Consider the following 19,827-nt stretch of genomic DNA (forward strand, 5'->3'; position numbering starts at 1 on the left):
TCTCTCATAAGCCAACATTCAAATGATCACTCTCCTTTAAATCATACAGTAGAGATTCAGTGGATTTTTTAAGCTTCCACTCTGCAGAGAGTGAGGTGCAAAATGAGGAACCGTGCTGCTGCTGTGTCAGTCAATCAAACCACAGTTGGTAATAACAACCTTAGAATAAAGGCGATTGAAGCCGCTTTCTGCCACAACAGCTCTTTTGTCTCCAATCAATTTGGCCACTCTGCAAACAAATTCATCATCAAACACAATCCATCAATCACCAATCTATTATCTCTTAAAGAAAACCATCTACAGAACCCAAACAACAAATAAACAATCGTTAACTCAAAGACAACAATATCGGTGATTTCTTTCTCCGCTTTTGCTTGATATATAAAGAAGTCCGACTCCAACCTGAAGGCGAGGAGGTGTTACCCTGAACAATGGGTACTCTAGAGATGACATCAACTACTTCCATTCCTTCTAAGACTCCCCACAACCAGAGTAGAGTAATCCAATTCGGGGGCAGCTTTGGTGGGGATGACAAACTCTGTACCATTGGGGTCTTCCTTCTGTTCATCAATCTCCAGCTTTCCCTTCCGATCTACCACCTTCAACTTGGGAGGTGGCTTATAAGGATAGCTTACACCACCACCACCATCAAGCCCACCACAACCATTCTTCTGCCCCTCCCTATTTTTGTCTGCCTATTCCTCAACAAGCTCGTCGGCAACCAACCAGACCCCCCCCCTTCCCCCCCCCCCCTTGCTCCTCCTGGACAGTTCTGAATCAACCCCATAGGACCTCTCGCTTGCATTCTGAACATAAGTGGGCATGATCCTCACAAACTCGTACATCCTGCAACTTACCTCAGCCTTGCATGTGACCAACTCCACGAACCTGGTCATGCCTACGGGTGCGTTTAGGCCAATAACAATCCGGCCGGTGGGTTGGCCATCGATTGAGACCTCCAAGTAGACCCTCTGTGTTACATCACTTGGTTCAGGGCAATCCCTTTGTGGTGGTAGTTCCTCTGCTTCAGCTTGAGTCATCAATGGAGGACAAGCAGTCCCCAATGAAGCCAATAGAGCCATTGATGACACTTGGGTCATCACATCTCTGCGAGTGGGGGTTGCTGATGACAAGGTTGGTCCTTGTTGCTCATCACAGTTGTTTACTCTCAGATCTTGTACAGGTGAAGGTGGTTTTCTGGGTGGTAGAGAAGGATGGTGTCCTGTAAGGCTGTAACTGCATGGTGCTTGGTTGGTGGTGGCAATGGAGATGGATAGACAGAGCTGTGGAAGTAGCGTAGCAGTGGATTCATTATAGGCATCAATGGTGATCATTATCCTGCACCTCTTAGTCCCCTTGTTTTCATAAATTTTCTCTCTAGATTTTTATGGTGCATGCTGCAATGAGCAGTGGATGGGTATTGGTGGATAGAATGTGGCATGAGGGCGGTTTTGGTAACGAGCCTTATCCAATGCCTGCTTTGGATTTGTTGATAGATTTTGCTCCTTTCGGTAGCTGGGGTCAGAAGTGGACCCCGGCTCTAAATTCGGACCTTGGGTTGCTTGTGGTAGGGATGTAAATAGGAGTGGCCATCGGGCCCACCTGGCCCTACCCAATTATATTTGGGCTCGGGTCGGGTCGTGCCAGGCCCTTTAGGCCCCACCCAGTTGACAGGTCGGGCTTGTCGGGCCCTTGCATTTTTGCACATGGGCCCAGCCCGAGTTTAATTAGGCCTGAACTGCAAAATGGAGCCCCAGCCCAACCCAATATAACCAGGTACCCGACAGCCCATCAGGCCACCCCTAGATGTAAACTTTTCAAATTTGGGTCAGATTTAGCCAATACCCTATCTGACTAATCTGATATTGGCTAATCGGACCAATAATGAATTTGAAAAAATACATGTAATCAGATTTGGATGTCCATGGGATTCTGACATAAAATCCGAAGATTCAGTTTTCTTAACCGAATCCGACTAATCAGATTTAGTATAGGATTCGATATGGGATTACCCGACTGACATTCCTAGCTTGTGGGATTCTTCTCTTGGAACGTACAAATGGTCATGGCCATTCCAAATTGTGCTGGTCCAGATGGGGGTCCGATTACCTTTTGTTGCCAATCCTCTGGAGCAGCCACCTTGGTTTCAAATCCACTAGTATATAAAAGGTCTTGGGGCTAGGCCTGTGAATGGATCGGGTTTTGCCAGACCAGGCCTGATACTAGCCCAGCAGTATTAAGGTTTGCACGTGGTAAGGTAGGCCTGCTTAGCTATAGGGATAGACTCACAAGATCCCAGCAGTAGATGGACTCAATTCTAGTTTAGAAGTTGGAAAATGACCCTTTACCACAAACAGGATGTGTTTTAAAAAATGCCCCACAATTTATCAAATTCGCCTAAAGGACAATACCGTAGGTTCTCAATTTTTTATAGGTGCTTTTACTCCTCGCAAATGCGAATTTCTGATTTTTGCACATCATGACACTAAAAATAATAAATCCACGAAACTCGACAACAAAATCGCATATGAGGTTGGGATATTCCAAAAAAGGTTGTGAAATTTCAAACAATTTGCGAAACTCGTGACAAGTTTCGCGTGATCACCTGCGAAAATCATAAAAGTTGTGGAAGTCCAATAATTATGAAATTTTGGACGAGTATCACATTAAGTATTGCAAAAATCAGAAATATTTGCGAAAGTCTAATATTTATGTAATTTGCAAAATTACTCACGTTGTATTGTGAAATTTATTTTTTTTGTGAAATTTTGTCTTATATAAAGGGCGTTTTGTTTCTCAACCTTATTTTTCCATCCAGAGGCCCTATTTTTGTGACCCTAGTATTCTTGTGGTTCCAATCCTTCTGACGACATTTCGACGACATTAAAGCAAACATTATGGTGTGTGATGACTTCGCAAAAATTTCTCATCGGCAACGGTTCACCGGCATTGGAAAAACCACAAATTTCTACGAATCTCCTATGAATATTTTGGTAAAACCATTAGCAGCGACTTTAGTGGCATCCCTGAACCGAGTTTTTTTGGTAAGGTTACCAACAACTAGATTTTCTGGTGAATAGTTTTTCACTATTGTTTTTTTGGTATAAACAATTTTTTTAATTGGTTGTGTGTGTTAGTTAGGTCTCTTGGTTGACTTTTTTTTGCATTATATTATCCAATTTAATCAGGGTTTTCAAATTTTTTTTGATGTGTAGAACATTGCATGTCATTTTCTTTAATATTTTGGTTTTTTCAGTTTTTGTATGTATTATTGTTGTTTGAATTATGATTGTAACCTTCTTGTTATAGTAAAAATTAAGTTTTTTATCACGAGATGACACCAAAGAAGAGAAAAAATACACAATTTATACTCATCATTATAAAGAAGAAAAATAACACTAAGTCTCAAAGGACTTGTAGGATTTGATGGTTACGTGGTATTTCATAAGACACTTTTTGACACATATAATAGGCTTGTCACTTCGATAAAGGGGGATCCTCCTCCAACACAAAAAAATCTGATTGTCAGATCTTGTCCACCAAAAATACAGCCTTGTAGAAATATGCGCTCATCCAAGCAGTTTTATGCACTTTCAATAAATTAACTGCTAAAATTTTCAAACTGGCCCACAAGTTCTATTGATTTTACAAGAAAAGTTGATGATATTGTGGTCAAATATTTGTCTTTCATCCCAGAATTATCGGAGGGGGAGAAAGATTCATTGGTGAAACAGTTTAAGACATTGACTCAAGGTGAAGTTATTGCCAACCTCTATACCTGACTTAAATAAGAAGACGTGGTCACTTATAGTAGTAGTGGCGAGATGGAGATAGAGGTGCATGAAATGAAGGAGAGTATAGGCCCAGATGTTAAGGACAATGAGGTTGGGTTGGGGCAATTGTGGAGGGTTATCAAACATAAGATGTGATTGTGGGCCTGGTAAAAGAGAGTGAGGGCCTGAAGGTAGAGGAGAGTCATGTTGGGCTGCATAGTGTATAGAAGGTTCCTCCTTCCCCTCCTTCGGCGAGAATGCATGCTTCGAGTAGGAGGTTACAACAACAAACAATGTCTGATGTTAAAATTGTCATATATAACTGTCACTTGATGTTGTGTGTGTGTAAACATTGAGGAACCACTTGATATTTTTGTGTGTGTATGCATAATTCATGAACATAAGGTTTAAAACATCTTCAAATCGTCTTTCAAAAACAAAACAAAAATAGTCTTGGAGTCAACATTATAATTGTTCAGTACCCTGGTACCACAAATTATGTAAATCAAGAATATATCATCGTAATTCATGAACATTTAGTACTAATTTCATACTTTCGTTAGTACTAAATATAGACTATATATATGGTACCAATAAAGGTATAAAACTAAGTCATGTTTATTTTGCACTTCATATAATTATCACTAGTTTGTATATATGCATCATGCATGCTAAGCATAGCTATGTGTTTGTTTGTGCATTTGTGTACTTGCATTTCAACGTTGTAATTACTGAATATGTGCATATGAGTGCAACAACCATATAAGCCTCCACCATTTCGCTTGCACCAATTCTTTTTGCACAAAGCACATTCGTGGTTTCTCTCATAAAGATTTGTTGGATTGGATGCATTTTAAAAAAAATCTTGAAGATCATACTATGAAACATCGGCCATAGTCTCATAGATTCTATTATGCAATTTTGGAGTCCACCGTCAAATACATTCAACTTCTAAGACATTGAGATGGTGATTATGTTGAAGGACATGACATGAATCATCGAATTGAAGTATCATGAGAAGCCATTGATTGAACGTCGGTGGAGAGAATTCAAGGATTTGGGTTGTGTTCGTATAGGTGCGAATGTTGATGTGTGAGACGATGCTAGGGTCAAGTTATCATGATTGAGGAACCACTATGACACCATATTGACAAAGAGTTCTAGTGAAAAGCTAGTGCCGACTTTTGGAAGGAAGGGCAGAAAGAATTCGCAAAATGACTCAGAGCATTCTTGCTCTACTTTTTTAGTGTATGCTTATTCATCAACTCGAGTGAAAAGATGATTCATAGATCGTACTTGGAATTGTTGCAATCATTGACTTTCATCAATGAATATACATGAGAAGTTGTGGTTCGTACACACATGTATTTATGTTTGTCTGAGTGCAAGAAAGGCAAAAAAAAAAGATTGCAGACATTTTGGTTTTATTAGAGGTATTTTTTCTTTCATATTTTCTATTTGATATTTCTTTGCATTCTTTATCTATAAATTATTGATTTAGTATTAATCCTTATATTAATCTTTAAAGGTTTAGATATAAAAGTACATATCCATTAGAAGACCCTTAAGACGTAACTCTTTTCTTGAATTTTCACGTATTGCAATGTGAAGACAAACACATGATAAATATGATAAAAATAATAAAAAACGATTGGGTCTTAATATGAATAAGGCGTCTTGCATTGCACAATTACATAGAAACACCGAAGCACATATAAGCTCCCTTTAAATAATCTTGTTAGAGGTGTTCATTATTTTGTTAGAGGTATTCATGATGTTTGTTACGTTTTAGGTAATGTGGTGCTCCTATGTAGACATGATAGATGAGGATGTAATTGTGCACATGAGAGACTTCACAAAAAGTAATATTTGATTGCATAACATGAATGAAGATGAGCGGCAACTAGCCAGCCGAGTGGTCCGAGAGTTTGGCTTTGTTCAGCGAACACCCCGTCGTCATGGAATAGTTTAAAATAATCTGACACAATGAATTGTGTATATAATAGGTGATTGATTTGTTTATGTAATGTGTATTTAACATGTGATTGATTTGTTTATGAGAATGAATTATGTATATAACAAAAAATGAAGTTGTTTGATTTTTTTTTTTGATATGTATTGTTTATGTATAAGTGATTGATTTGTTTACGATAATCAATTGTGTATAATGTGTATATAACAGAGAATGAACATGCATTTTTAAATGGTGATTTTTCATATCAGGAAAGAATTTTGCAAGGTATATGCGAATTTTTGTTTATTCTTTTTAATTCAAGAAGGAATTTCATGTAAATTTATGTTCATTCTTTTTAAATTAGATTTTTTTTTGCATAGTTATCCACATTCATAGTAAAAAATCTACACAGTTATCCATATAAATTTAAAATTTTATGTACAAATTTTTATATCCATAGTCGATACATAATATTTGTTTGAATGTTGTCAGAATATCACCAAAATATCATCAGAAAAACACCAAAAGGATTGGAGACCACAAGAACTCTAGGGTTACAAACATAGGGCATTCAGATGCAAAAAAGGTGTTGTGAAATGAAGCATCATTCTTTCACAAAATTATGAAAATATTAGACTTTCACAAATATTTCAAAAATTTTGCAACTTTTATGACTTTTGCAAGTGAGCGCGAAACTCAATTGTTTGGAATTTCACAATTTTTTTGGAATATCGCAAACTCATATGTGATTTTGTTGATGAGTTTTGTGGGCGTATTATTTTAGCATCATAATATATGCAAATAAAAAATTCACATTTGTGATGGGTAAAAGTATCCAAAAAATTGGAAATATGCAATATTGTATAGTAGGCAAATTTGGTAAATTTTGAGGCATTTTTGAAAAACACATCATTTTTTCATACACTACGGTTATTTTTTGTTTAGAAGTTTGTAAAGCGGACCTGAATCTGGCCTTAAATTCAACTAAAATCTAGAATTTCACATGTAAAATGTTTTAAAAGTAGAAATTTCAAGCCTGGTTCTTACTATCTGATCCTTAACCTTGATCTAGTTGTCCTTAAGGTAGGTCAGGTTGGACTTGGACCTGATACTATCACCTCAAAATTGGATTTGGATTAGGTCCAACCCATGACAGCCCTATCTCCGGGAGAAAAACACTACAATAGGATCAGGCTTTTTCTTCCCTAATTTTGAGGTTCATTTCTTGGATCTAAATCAGAAAATGCTTGTATTGCGTGGCAGACCCATATCCAGCTTCTTATGCTTGTTCCTTCTTTAATAGCCAATCGAAGAGTTGGCAAGGGATCCATATTATGTTGGTTGTATTGTGGATCAACCCTAACTTGACCCATATCCAAGTTATACTTGAAGAAGGCAGCGAAAAGACCACGAGTAATTTTCATGTATCTTGTCGAAAACGTGCATACAAAGGTTGCACATCCTTGGATTTGGCTTACCACATTGTTCTGCCCAGATATTAACCTCAGGGATGTGGTACCATTTAGTCTGGGGACAGAGACAGTAGGCGGTGTCCTGGCCAAATTAATCCCTAGGAACACTGTCATTCCAACAAAGAAGTCCCAGGTAGGGCTGGTAAACTAGCTGAAAGAGACAAGCTTGGATCATTCTTGTGGTGAGCCAAGTCGAGTTCGAGCTCATAATCTTCTCGAGTTAAACGAGCTCTATAGAAAAAATACATTGTTTTAGAGCTGGAAGAAATAGGATTGTTAAAAAATACATGTAAAATATATCAAAAATACATTTCTTACTACCTAACGAGCTTATACCAGTCAAGCAGAGCTGAGTACCTATTGTACATATTCAGCTGGCCGAGCCTATTTTACAAGTTTGAATGAGCTCTTTACGAGCAGCTCGGCTTGTTTCCCAGACCTAGTCCCAGGTTTTCACAACCTATCAAGATCGGCAAACAACTGTGTCAACCAAGGTAATAGACCTAAGAACCTTTTGAGGAGGGTAGTTTTTATGACCATATGTGCTAAATAGTAATAACTTATCTAACTTGTTGGGACCTTCAGGTTTACGAAGGTGAGATGAGAAGAGTTTGACAAAGGATTGTCATGAATTAGAAGGGTTTGATCATTCTGGTATAGCACCAGCCGAAAGGTAAGCTTAAAGTGGTCACTTTTATTGGTTTTTGAATGCTTTTCTTTAAGCTTTTGCACTGCATCAGTGTGATGTAGATCAGCAAAGAGGGCAGATTCGATCACCAATTAACCATAAACAATGACAAAGGGCGGCTCACCCAAGAGGAGATTGAGAGGATGGTGAAGGAAGCGGAGGAATTTGCAGAAGAGGACAGGAAAGTGAAGGAACGGCTTGATGCCAGGAACAGCCTGGAAACCTATATATACAATGTGAAGAGTACCATCAATGAAAAGGATAAAAGCTTGCAGACAAAATAGAGTCGGACGAACAAGAAGGTTGAGATCATCTTGAAGGAAGCTTTGGAGTGGTTGGATGATAACCAGAGTGCAGAAAAAGTAGATTTTGAGGAGAAGATAAAGGAAATTGAATCTGTGTGCAATCCAATAATCAAGCAGGTGTACGAGAAGACTGGAGGCAGTCCGGGGTCCTCTAGCACTCAAGATGACCGACTCAGACGACGAATTGTAGGCAAAGAAAACATTTTGGAATCCTTGTAAACTAAGTAGAGTTGAGAGAGTCGATTTCTTTACGTATCAACCGAAACTTTTGTACCCAAAAAACAGTTGGATGTATAGAAAATTAATTGACTCCTGTGATAAGTCATAACATCACACAGTTTGATTAAAATCTTTGTTCTGTGGGATTTATCTTGTCAGTTCACTCATTCCTCCTTTTCTGCACATAGTCAATACCAGTAAAGAGTTGCACAATACAATGTATGAGCATATGTATATGAATGAATGAGCACAACTCCTTTAGATGGCAAAAAACGGATGCAATTTTCTTAGTTACATATGGACATTTTCTGCAACAGCTAATTGATAAACCCAAAATTCTCTCTGCCAAGAGGTTTACCTCGGAGGGAGCTTTTAATCTTTGTGGCTCAGGGTACGCTGACAGATGCAGAAAATTTTGCTGGCCTAGAAATTTGTAGTGGGCTGCTTGGCTTCAAACTTTTGATCACCTTACACACATGATCCAACATTCCAAGGAAATCACTTACTATCACAAAAATCCGAAGTGGGTTGGCTTCATCCTTGCTCATGTTTCCGTGGAAGTATTCTGTGATCCGCCTAACCATATGTAGAACTCGCTCTTCGTCTTGCTGTAATTTCTTAATCTCATCCTCAGCATGGTAAAGAAATGATTTCATCAACTTCGCAAATTTCCCTCTTTTACCATCCATTAACAGATCCTTATCATGGATGAGCTCCTTCATCCGTATGCTCCCTTCTGAGAGCTTTGAAACAGAGCTGGCCAGAGCATCCAAGTCTATACAGGCCGTTTTCTTCACATTGCTCAATTCTGTACTTAGACGTGAAACGATCTCAAGGCCAGTTCTTCTGTAGCACTCCTCTTTTTCCTCACATACTTCATATCTGGAATCATCATCAGTGCTGTCGGCTGTTTCTTCATAAGCCCCGACACCTTCAAATCGGATCATCTCCTGAACTACAAAATGCAGTAACGTGGTCTTCCCATCTGTTCCTTTCACATCCGCAAGTTTAAGCAATGCATCAAGCTTGAAAGCTTTTGCGCCTCCTCGACTCGTTCCATCATTCATCCGGTTTCCCGTCTTTAACACAGCTTCCAGCAACTTCAGAAAGAGGCGACTTGACTTCAATTCCTTGCAGGCATCCTAGAGAGAGAGAGAGAGAGAGAGAGAGAGAGAGAGAGAGAGAGAGAGAGAGAGAGAGAGAGAGAGAGAGTCAGCAACAAATGCTTGCAACTTTCTAATGAAGCACTGAAAGTCATATGGTCACTGCTCACCTCTAGAGTCACAAATGATTTTTTGAGGTGAAGCACCTCATCATCGAAGGTTTCTTTGTACAGCATTACTTCAATTCTTACAAAGGCCAGTGGCAAGTTCAGCATTTCCTTGACAAATCTCTCTCCCAAGCCGAGTTCATTAACGTCTCCGTCATAGTTAGACAGCTTCTCTTCTTCTTCCTTGGTGGGTACCATCTTTGCCAGTGCTTCTAATTGTTCTACAGTTAATCCATCCCCTGTTACCAAAGGACCTTTTAGTTAGAATCAGTTAATCTGTGCATTTCTAACAGGATCAACTTTACAAACAATTATATCAATGTTGTTCAGGTTCTGTTCTCCAAAATCTACCTTGCATCAAGGCATCACACACTTGCTCTGGGGAGGCATTCAGCGCTTTGGAGAGAATGGTTATGTTCTGCAACCTTTTCGGTTCAAAAAGATGCTTTCTGGGAGGGGAGTTTTTGTTTCTGGCTTCTTCATTCTTGGCAGAGTTTTGCAGATTGTACCCGAAAAGAGACTCGATCATTTCTTCATCAAACCTGTGCTTAAATTGAAATCTTGATTCAGCATATGAGCACCACCACAAACAAGAACCAAATGAAGAAAAGAATGGTGGAAATGCTAATGGAGAAAACAACTAGATCAGAATTGAGACTGAATTTCATACTCAAATGAGCCTGCTCTCAACTTGTCCCACACCATAGAACGATCCGACGCAGCTCGAACTTTGTCCCAGTGTAGAGGTTTCAGTTTTGGCAGGTGATTCCCATCCATACCAGTCGACGCAGATTGCGCAGCTTGGATCGCCTCAGGTGCAGTTAGTCCCTTTGGTAAAGGAGGAGGTGGTGGCACGCGAGGTGGCGATGGTGGGGTTGCATTATGAAAACGCATCAGAGGTGGAGCAGCATTTGAAGTATGCATGCTTGGTGCTTCATTTTGTGGATTAGAAGTAACAGGCGAAGCTGAAGGATCATTTGGAATTGATGAAGCAGAAGAAATCAGAGTAGTATTTGGTGTTACTGGTCTACATGGTGATGACAATGCAGCCCCTCTTGGAGAATACTTTGATAAAACCGAAGGAGAGGAAGCTGGAGATGGTAAACCTGAATTAGCACCTGAGACATCGGAAAACCGCCTGCTCAATGACTTAGATCGGCAGATGGAATGGAAAAATTCTTCTTCGGCCGACATCGATCTGAAAAGAATCTCGTTCTGATCGAGCGAGAGACGATTCCGGCTATCGGATTTGAGTATCCGACCTTGGCCAGGGGAACTATGTTTCTTTCCCCTGGGCAGCACATCGAGGTTCCCTGTGTTTTGTTTGAAATCATCAGGAACCTTTGCAGACGGGTCTAATGTGTTCAAATAGAAATGCTCAGGGCCCTGATCAAAGCCAACCTTGTTGTCAAAGTTTGAAGAGTTGTTCACCTCCAGGTTTTGTGCTCCACCACTGCAGAAGCCAGGTAACAGCAATGTCCTCACTGCTGTCTGCTTCTTCTTCTTCCCTCTGAATCTCACAAACCCAAAGAAGACCATGATGAAAACAGCAAAAATTCCTGCTGTAGAGACCACCACTATTATGGCACCTCTTCCAACTTTAGACCCGTTGTTCTCTCTCCTACTGCTGGGATTGTTCACCTCATGAGGAAAAACAAAAGTAGGGTGCAATGATGGATGATGAGGGTTTTCATGACTGAAGAATGGGACAGAAGGAGGCGGGGTTTCAGTTATACCTCCACCAACCATTGGTGCTGGGGCTGGTGATGAACCAATCTCCTCATGGCTTGACATTTCCTTCTCATGGCTCTTAAACCCAAGAAAAACCCCAACTTTCTGCAAAACCCATATCTTCCTACCACGACCATCCTCTCCTGAAACCTTCTGAATCTGGCCTTTATTAGCTTCCTCACCCTTAACCCAAGAAAACCCCAAACCCTTACTTGGGTGCTGACCCACTTCTTCCCACGAGCCTTCAACCCTGTTGGTCACAGCACAGAAGCAAGGGAAGAAGAAGAAGATGGCAATGGTGATGTACAGAATCAAGTAAATGGGTTGAAACCAAAAACCCATCATACCATCCAAAACTCTTCACAGTATCAACTACAAAACAAAGATGCTAAAGACCATATTTTTCACTCACCTTGCTGTATCTTTTTACCATATAGACAACCCTGTGTTTTTTAGCATACGTAAGCTTTAATGCTCCTCCAAGGGATCCCTGAACATGGCAGCTGTTGCTGCTGTACTGGGCTCCAAATCAACCTCTTCTGTGTTTTGTGCTAATCATTTTGAAAGGAAACAAATCAGACAGAATAGCGCAAAAGGAAACAAATCACATGCAAGGTAACACTGCTTGGCTAGGTTTGCAGACTCATGTTCCCATCAATCTAATTTAATACGCATTCATCCTTGCTTTTCCACCAATTACTAGGCAAATGATATGGGTCATAAATCAAATTTCAAAGTTTGGAATCTTTATTGGTTCACATTTGTTGGTCTCTATCAATCAAGCACTCTGAAAGAATGAACATGTAAGTTTTATGCTATGTATGGTTTGTTGGGGTCAATCAAGTCTCACCAAGTAAAGTAAAGAGGACCGCCGCTTCTAATTTCTTGACCTGCCACTTTCATTGAAATACCTTAAAAACTCGATGAATGCATAAGGGAAGGTCATTAGGAGTCCCTTCTGACTTTTTTATGAGCAGCAACTGGGAAATCAGAGACCTAGTCAGCTGGATATGTCTGATGTACTTACAATCACTTTTTCGACGGTGTAAACCCGTAGCCCATCCCTTGCCCCAGAGAGTCCATCAGCCAGGATCAAGTGCCATCACATGGCACACTTTGAGGGTGCCGCTGCATCTGGTGCCCTCCATCTTTGGCTGACAGTCTCTTAGTTGTGGGGCACAAAAGCAAATAGAGGGCAGGCAGGTGCAGAGGCACAGTCAAAGTGTTGCATGTGATGGCACTTGCAGAGTCAAGTTGCTTTGGGAAGAGAAAGGGACATAAAGCTAGCTCTTGCCCTTTCTTATATGCAAAGGGCTGATGCTTATAGGAATGCAACTTTGACCGCGAGTCTATCAGCCAAGGCCCCTTCCCACTAAGCAAAACCCCTTGAAGCTTCATATTTGACCGTTAAGGCTACAACAAGAAAAGCTGGTGAAGCTTATTTTGGAGGTTTACTAGTCTCCTTATAGTTGACGTTGTTAGACTTGTCCCTCTTGAGGGCAACCATAGTCACACAAAGTTTCTTAAAATCTTATAAGCTCACTTTTTGTTCGGCCATTGGAAACTTTCCAAGAAAGTTACGACTTAAAAATGGAAAGTTTGTTTCTGTATGGAATGGAAGGATACGTTCTTGGTGTTATAAATGTCTTTTTCATGTTAAAAAATGGATTTTTTTTATTTAGAGATCCACCTTTCTTCTGGTATTTCAAAAAGACATATTGAGATCCAACTTTTAACTGTAACTGTCAACCAGTCAAATAAAGACATCAAAGATTCAAAAAAGAGCATTTTTGCCTATTTTTTTTTTTATGTAATAGGAATAGTTTAATAGTCTCATTATAGAAAACTCAAGGTTACGCCCAAGTATTTTCTTATGAAAGGCAAGTTGAGGCCAGTTAAGGGGTGCTTGTTTCATGCACTTTGGTACAAAGATATTATCTTTTACAGAAAATAAGGTCTCTTTCTTGCAATGGGTGAAACAAATGTCTATGAGAGATACAAACTCACTGGCAGTCGCTTTCTGTTAGTAGCGAAGCTCGCAAATTAACTCGCTTGCTTCATCAAGCTCTTGTAGACGATCACTGTAGTAGGACCCACATAATAAATACAATGTTAAAAGCAGCTTTCCTGTCAAAATGGGTTCATACCTCCACTGAGAAACACTTTACCTTGAAAGTGACTCGTTCTAAGAAAAAAAAAAGGCTTACCTTCAGCCGGGGTGTAACATTAATCGCCTTTTTATATATATACCTGTGTGGGTTTGGAAGTCATGACGTCCTAACACTCTCCAACCAAACGAAGGTAGCTGTCACGGGGCCAATTTTTCTAGGTCTGCTCAACCCTTGCCCTGATGGGTACGGTTGGCCAAGTTACTCCCACTAGGTCTCTGTTTGGCAATTCCAACAAAATGTTACTCCCACTAGGTCTCTGTTTGGCAATTCATGACGTCATAAAATATGCTTTTAAAAAACATGAAACCATATGTTAAATACCAGCCAAAAAGTTGGGACTCTAAATGAGATTCTATGCCAGCCAGCTGCATCATTTATTTAGTTGTTGAAGTCACAATGCAAGTTTTAACTATGCCATTTTTTACGCATTGAAACCATTGTTTATTACAGTCTTCCAGCCAATTCTATTATTCAACGTTCCAATTTGCATGCATCCACCTAAGAATTTGCCAATTATGAATTAGAGCCTTTAACCATTCAGCCGTGGATGCTTTAGTGGATTTCAATTGAAATATAATCTTTTGAACAGGAGAAATTAATGAAACGTCATCAATTCAAATCCTGTATTTTTGAATTGAGACATTGAGAGATTAAAATTTTTTGTTATTTGTTAGATTCATGGACCAAAGTTGATTAAGTGGTGTCTTTAGTGTACATTTTTTTTTAAACCAAGATCGTATTGTAAAACTCCTTGGCCCCCAAATTTGGAGTGTCCTGCTTTGCATGATTCACAGAGTTCAACAAGCAATCGATATTTCACGATCAAAAGTATAGTGCAGTAGCTGTCCTTATATATATATATATATATATATATATATATATGGTATTAACAACCAAACTATAGTCGAAAGAAAAATTTCTATTAAATGTGGCTTCTATCAATTTCATTGGACAAAAAAATGATACATTCGAAGAAAACACTTTCACATATTATTCAAGCATTTCTTTAACATTGTCGCTTAGCAGACAGATTCTCATACTTGCTTCATGCTTACAACAAAAGAGGAGCCAAGCATGGACGATTATGTGAGGGAAGCGCATAGAAGAAGCAAACAAGAAAGTAAGAATGTCAGCTAACGGGATTTTATCTGATCGAATTCGATTGGGTTTAGTTGCATTTTGTAAGCCAAAACAATATCTAATTATAATCAGATGAGGATATGATTTTGATTTTTTGCTACCTAATTTTTTTTTGAATTTGACAGCTATCTAAATTCGTTTAAAGGTAAAAATAGTGGATTTAGTACGAGCTTCTCACCATCCAAATCCGAAACCAAATTTAAATTCATTTAGTCAACATCCAAGTATTGGCCACATCCAATGGGAATCCGTTTGCATCCCTAGAGCAAGAGCAAGACTACAAATTGCTGTCGGCATGGTATCCATTGGTGCCTCTGGTATTAGTTACTTCCTTTTCCGATCTGTGCATAGTTTCTCACAATGAATAATAGAGGACTTGTGACAGCGGGCTCGAGGTGAAGGTGATGACCCTTTCATCTCAGGTGACTTTAACTGTCAGGTGTCGGTTACCCACTCAAGTTTTTCTTGCAGAAAGGTGGGCACCATTAAGCGGTCTGGTTCTCGACCTAAAACAATAAAAAAGAGTGAAAGACCCCACAAAAATGATTGAAATTTTATTTTATTTTAACTCCGTCAGTTTATAACTGTTTAGTTATACACTGCATGTCCCAAGCTCGGATAAAGGAGGAGGGTTGCAGTAGGCCTGTAACAGCCAGCATAAAAACTTAATCATACCTTATGAATATGAACCAATATGAGAATTTCGTTGGGGGCATTTTCTACTGAGCGACGCGCTGTACTCTATAAGCTCAGAGGCAATGATAAATGGGCAAGGGTTGCTAGGTCGTCGCCCGGAAGCGACGCGTCACACCGGCGCCTGGGTGTGATGTTAAATAGGCAAGGGTTCCCTCACTTTGTTGGACGGGTGGGGGTAAAGAAGTTAGTCCAAGACCATAAAATTAGGTTAGCCACTTGGAACATAGGACCTTTAACTGGTAAGTTGGTAGAGTTAGTAGATGTTATGTGTAGGAGAAAGATTGATATTTTATGTCTATAAGAGACCAAATGGATAGATGAGAAAGCAAAAGTGATAGAACCTTGGGAATATAAGATTTGGTATACAGGAATAAATAGGAATAGGAATGGAGTAGGGATTGTTATGAGTCGTGAGTTTATAGACAATATAGTTGAGGTCCGTAGGAAGGGTGATAGGATTTTACTTATTAAATTAGTATTATGTACGAATATTATTAATATTATTAATGTTTATGCACCTCAAGTAGGTTTAGATGATTCCATTAAGCGTCAATTTTGGGAAGATATAGATGAAGTAGTACAAGGGATATCTTATGGAGAAAGGCTTTTCATCGGCGGTGACCTTAATGGGCATGTAGGCATTAGTAGGGATGGATTTGAGAGTATCCATGAAGGCTATGGTATAGGAGAAAGAAACGAAAGTGAAGAAAGGATTTTAGATTTTGGTTTGTCCTATGATATGATCTTAGCAAACACTTGGTTTAGGAAGAGAGAGTCTCACCTAGTAACATTTAAAAGTGGGGTTAATACGAGTCAGATAGATTTTTTCCTACTTAGAAAGAGAGATAGGGGTTGTTGCATCGATTGTAAGGTTATACCGGGAGAAAGTGTAGCTACACAACATAGAGTCTTAATTTTAGATCTTAGAATTAGACAATACCGCCAAAGGGATAGACATATGATAGATCCTAGAATTAAGTGGTGGGCACTGAAATAAGCTAAACAAGGAATGTTTGTAGAGTGGGTAGTTAAGGAAATCGATTGGTGTCTCGAGGAGGATTCAAAATCTATGTGGAATAAGATAGCGGGTGGCATGAGAAAGGTGGCTAAGGAGGTATTGGGTGAGTCTAAAGGTGGTGCACTGCTAGGTAATGATACATCGTGGTGGAACGAGGATGTCAAATTAGCTATTAAGGTTAAAAGAGAGTGTTATAGAAATCTAAGTAAAAATCATGATAATGAGAATTTGGAGAAGTATATGATAGCAAAGAAGGAAGCTAAAAAAGTAGTTCAGAATGCGAGGGATAAGGTATATAAGGAGGTTTATGACAAGTTGGATACCAAAGAGGGTGAGAAGGATATTTATAGGCTTGCAAATATGAGAGATAGGAAATCGAGGGATCTGGGTATGGTTAGATGTATCAAAGATGAAACGCAAAGGGTTTTAGTCAAAGATGAGGAGATTAATGAGAGATGGAAAGATTATTTTGATAAGCTATTTAATGAAAGTCATGCTCAGGATCTTGGAGACTTTTCAATTCCTTTTCATGAGATGAATCGTGACTTCATGCGCAAGATTCAAAAGAAAGAAATTGCAGAGGCTTTGAAGAAAATGAAATAAAAAAGGGCAGTTGGCCCAGATGGTATACCTATCGAGGCTTGAAAATGCTTAGGAGAGAAAAGTTTAGAATGGTTGACAAATCTTTTTAACAAGATTTGGCGGACAAATAAGATGCCTAATGAGTGAAGGAAGAGTACTTTGGTGCCTCTATATAAGAATAAGGGTGATATATAAGATTGCACAAACTATCGTGGTATAAAACTCATGAGTCATACTATGAAACTTTGGGAGAGGGTGATTGAGTCTAGGTTGAGGAAGATTGTCATGATATCGCAGAATCAATTTGGTTTTATGCCTGGAAGATCAACTGTGGAAGCTATACATCTTCTTAGACATCTTATTGAGAGAAATAGAGAGAGGAACAAAGATTTGCATTTGGTTTTTATTGATTTGGAGAAGGCTTACGATAGAGTACCTAGGGACGTTCTCTGGTGGACAATGATGAAGAAAGGTGTTTCTCTCAAGTACATTAGTATAATTAAAGATATGTATGAAGGAGTAGTAACCAATGTCCGCACTTGTGGAGGGGTGACAACCAATTTTCCTATAACGGTTGGGTTACATCAAGGATCTGCTTTAAGCCATTTCCTATTTGCTATAGTGATGGATGAGCTTACGAGATCAATTCAAGAAAATGTGTCGTGGTGTATGTTGTTTGCTGATGATATTGTTTTTATTGATGAGTCTAGAGCTGGGGTTAATGCTAAGTTAGAATTATGGAGACAGACATTGAAAGCAAGAGGTTTTAAGTTGAGTAAGAGTAAGACAGAATACATGAAATGTCGATTTAGTAAGCAACGAAGTAGTGATGGGAGTGTAGTGAAGCTTGGTGAGCACGAAATACCAGTGGATGATTCTTTCAAATATTTGGGATCTATTATTCAAAAGTATGAAGAAATTGATGGAGATGTAAATCATAGGATAAAGGTTGGGTGGATGATATGGAAGAGTGCAACTGGAGTGTTGTGCGATCGTAGAATGCCATTGCGGTTGAAGGGAAAGTTTTATAGGACGACTATTAGACCCGCTTTACTATATAGTACAGAATGTTGGGCTGCCAAGAGACATCATATTCAAAAAATGAGTGTAGCTGAGATGCGTATGATGAGATGGATGTGTGGAAATACAGTAAAAGATAAGATTCAGAACGAGGAGATACGTAAGAAGGTAGGCGTTGCACCCATTGAAAATAAGATGAGAGAGAATCGTTTACGGTGGTTTGGACATATTCGACGAAGGTCTAATGATGCTCCAGTTAGAAGGATGGAGAAATGAGAAAATATATTAGTTAAAAGAGGTCGGGGTAGGCCTAGGAAGACATGGATGTAGGTGATAAAAAAGGATATGAATGCTTTGAACTTCACCGAGGACATGACATTGGATAGAAATGAATGGAGGAGAAGGATTCATGTGGAAGACCCATAATGATTTTCTTTGTTGGTTCGTATCGCCGACCCCAATTGTTTTGGGATGAAGGAGTAGTTGTAGTAGTTGTTGTTGTAAATCAAGAAAAACCCTGTGTGGGACGCACGACCACCCCTGCCTTACCTGGCCCAATTGAAATTTTGTTATCAATATGAAATGAATGAAATTAAAGGCCGTCTTTTTTGTATGCATCTAACCCTTTATGGAGTGCTGCTTTGAAACTCCAAATATGAAAAAGGAAACCTGGATGTTTGTGCGTTTGCTTATTCCACCTGGTTCGCTACAATGATATGCATATCACGTGGCTTAGTGTGGTATCCAATGAAATCTCTGACAATTTTGGAAATCTGACCTCCCAATGCTTTGTTTTATCTTAAGGGTCCCACCTAGAATCCACCTAGCGAATCTAGGGGCGTAGGGGGGTCTCTCTCTCTGTCTACATTGGCTTTTGAACCATGGCTTGCAATGAATTGGCTTCTTACCGTGACAATGTCTGACGTGTATGAATATGACATATCATCACGTTTTACTGTTGAGAAATTTTAAGAAACGTACTTAAAGTTAAAAAAAAAACACTTAAATTTTGTACCATTAATCAAAAACAAACTTTCTATCACCAACCCAACATGAGTTAAAAGAGAGTTAATTTACTAGTTAGCCTTTCAAAGACTCTATCCTTTTTTTTGGTGCACTTTTTAAATTATGATATTGAAGGTAAAATGATAATTTTACCTCACATTTAATAACAAACTTGACTATAGTAAACTCCTGAGCCTTTTTAATTAATCACTATATTTTGAGCGAGTTTCTAAATTTTTTCAAAACTTAGGTGCCCTTTGAAAAGTTTCCTTTACTATTTTGGAATGCACAAACTAAACTTTACTGTTTCCAATTACCACACAGGTCAGATATGAATAAGAGAATATCAGGTGATCTGAAAGTGATTTCACATCTTCACCGTCCATTGCCTCATCCCACAAGAAACTCATGTCCTAGTACATTGTGGACCGTGAGGATGTCAAATCACTTTTTTAGAAGTGATTTGGTTGATCTGCTCTGAATATCAAGACTGCAGTAATAAATTATGCATGAAGGCTGCAGTGCTGTCACGGTGACGGTGCTGCGGTCTCCCGAAGTTGTTTAGATTCAGCTTTTCAGAAGCAGCTCAGTCAGTTCAGTTTGGATCTATGGTCAGTAGATTTCCTATTTGGATCTAACTTTATTGGAACTGGCCCTGTCGAATTTAAGCTACAATGGGCACAAATGTACAGTAAAAAAATAATAATATTTTTTTATGACAATAAACTATACTAACAAGTGCAAAAAATAATTAAAGAACTACAGTATCATACTCATAATTAG

The 19,827-nt window shown here is 39.0% G+C and overlaps 2 protein-coding genes across 2 annotated transcripts; both read right to left on the minus strand.

Annotated features, from left to right (window-relative positions):
* Positions 1–7: 7 nt before the first annotated feature.
* LOC149841470 (uncharacterized) lies at positions 8–1,427 on the minus strand. Its single transcript, XM_090003866.1, has 2 exons — positions 858–1,427; positions 8–229 (listed from the first exon to the last, which is right to left on the minus strand). The coding sequence occupies exons 1-2, from the start codon at positions 1,332–1,334 to the stop codon at positions 161–163; spliced, it is 546 nt and encodes a 181-aa protein (XP_089859992.1). The 5' UTR covers positions 1,335–1,427; the 3' UTR covers positions 8–160.
* A 7,370-nt stretch (positions 1,428–8,797) lies between these two features.
* LOC149841471 (uncharacterized) lies at positions 8,798–11,754 on the minus strand. Its single transcript, XM_090005275.1, has 4 exons — positions 10,352–11,754; positions 10,033–10,223; positions 9,685–9,920; positions 8,798–9,553 (listed from the first exon to the last, which is right to left on the minus strand). Exons 1-4 carry the CDS (start codon positions 11,752–11,754, stop codon positions 8,798–8,800), a joined length of 2,586 nt encoding a protein of 861 aa, XP_089861401.1.
* Positions 11,755–19,827: the final 8,073 nt, after the last annotated feature.

This window comes from Nuphar pumila, chromosome 4 (genome assembly GCF_984573655.1).
Source record: "Nuphar pumila chromosome 4, dmNupPumi1.hap1.1, whole genome shotgun sequence".
Taxonomy (NCBI): Eukaryota; Viridiplantae; Streptophyta; class Magnoliopsida; order Nymphaeales; family Nymphaeaceae; genus Nuphar; species Nuphar pumila.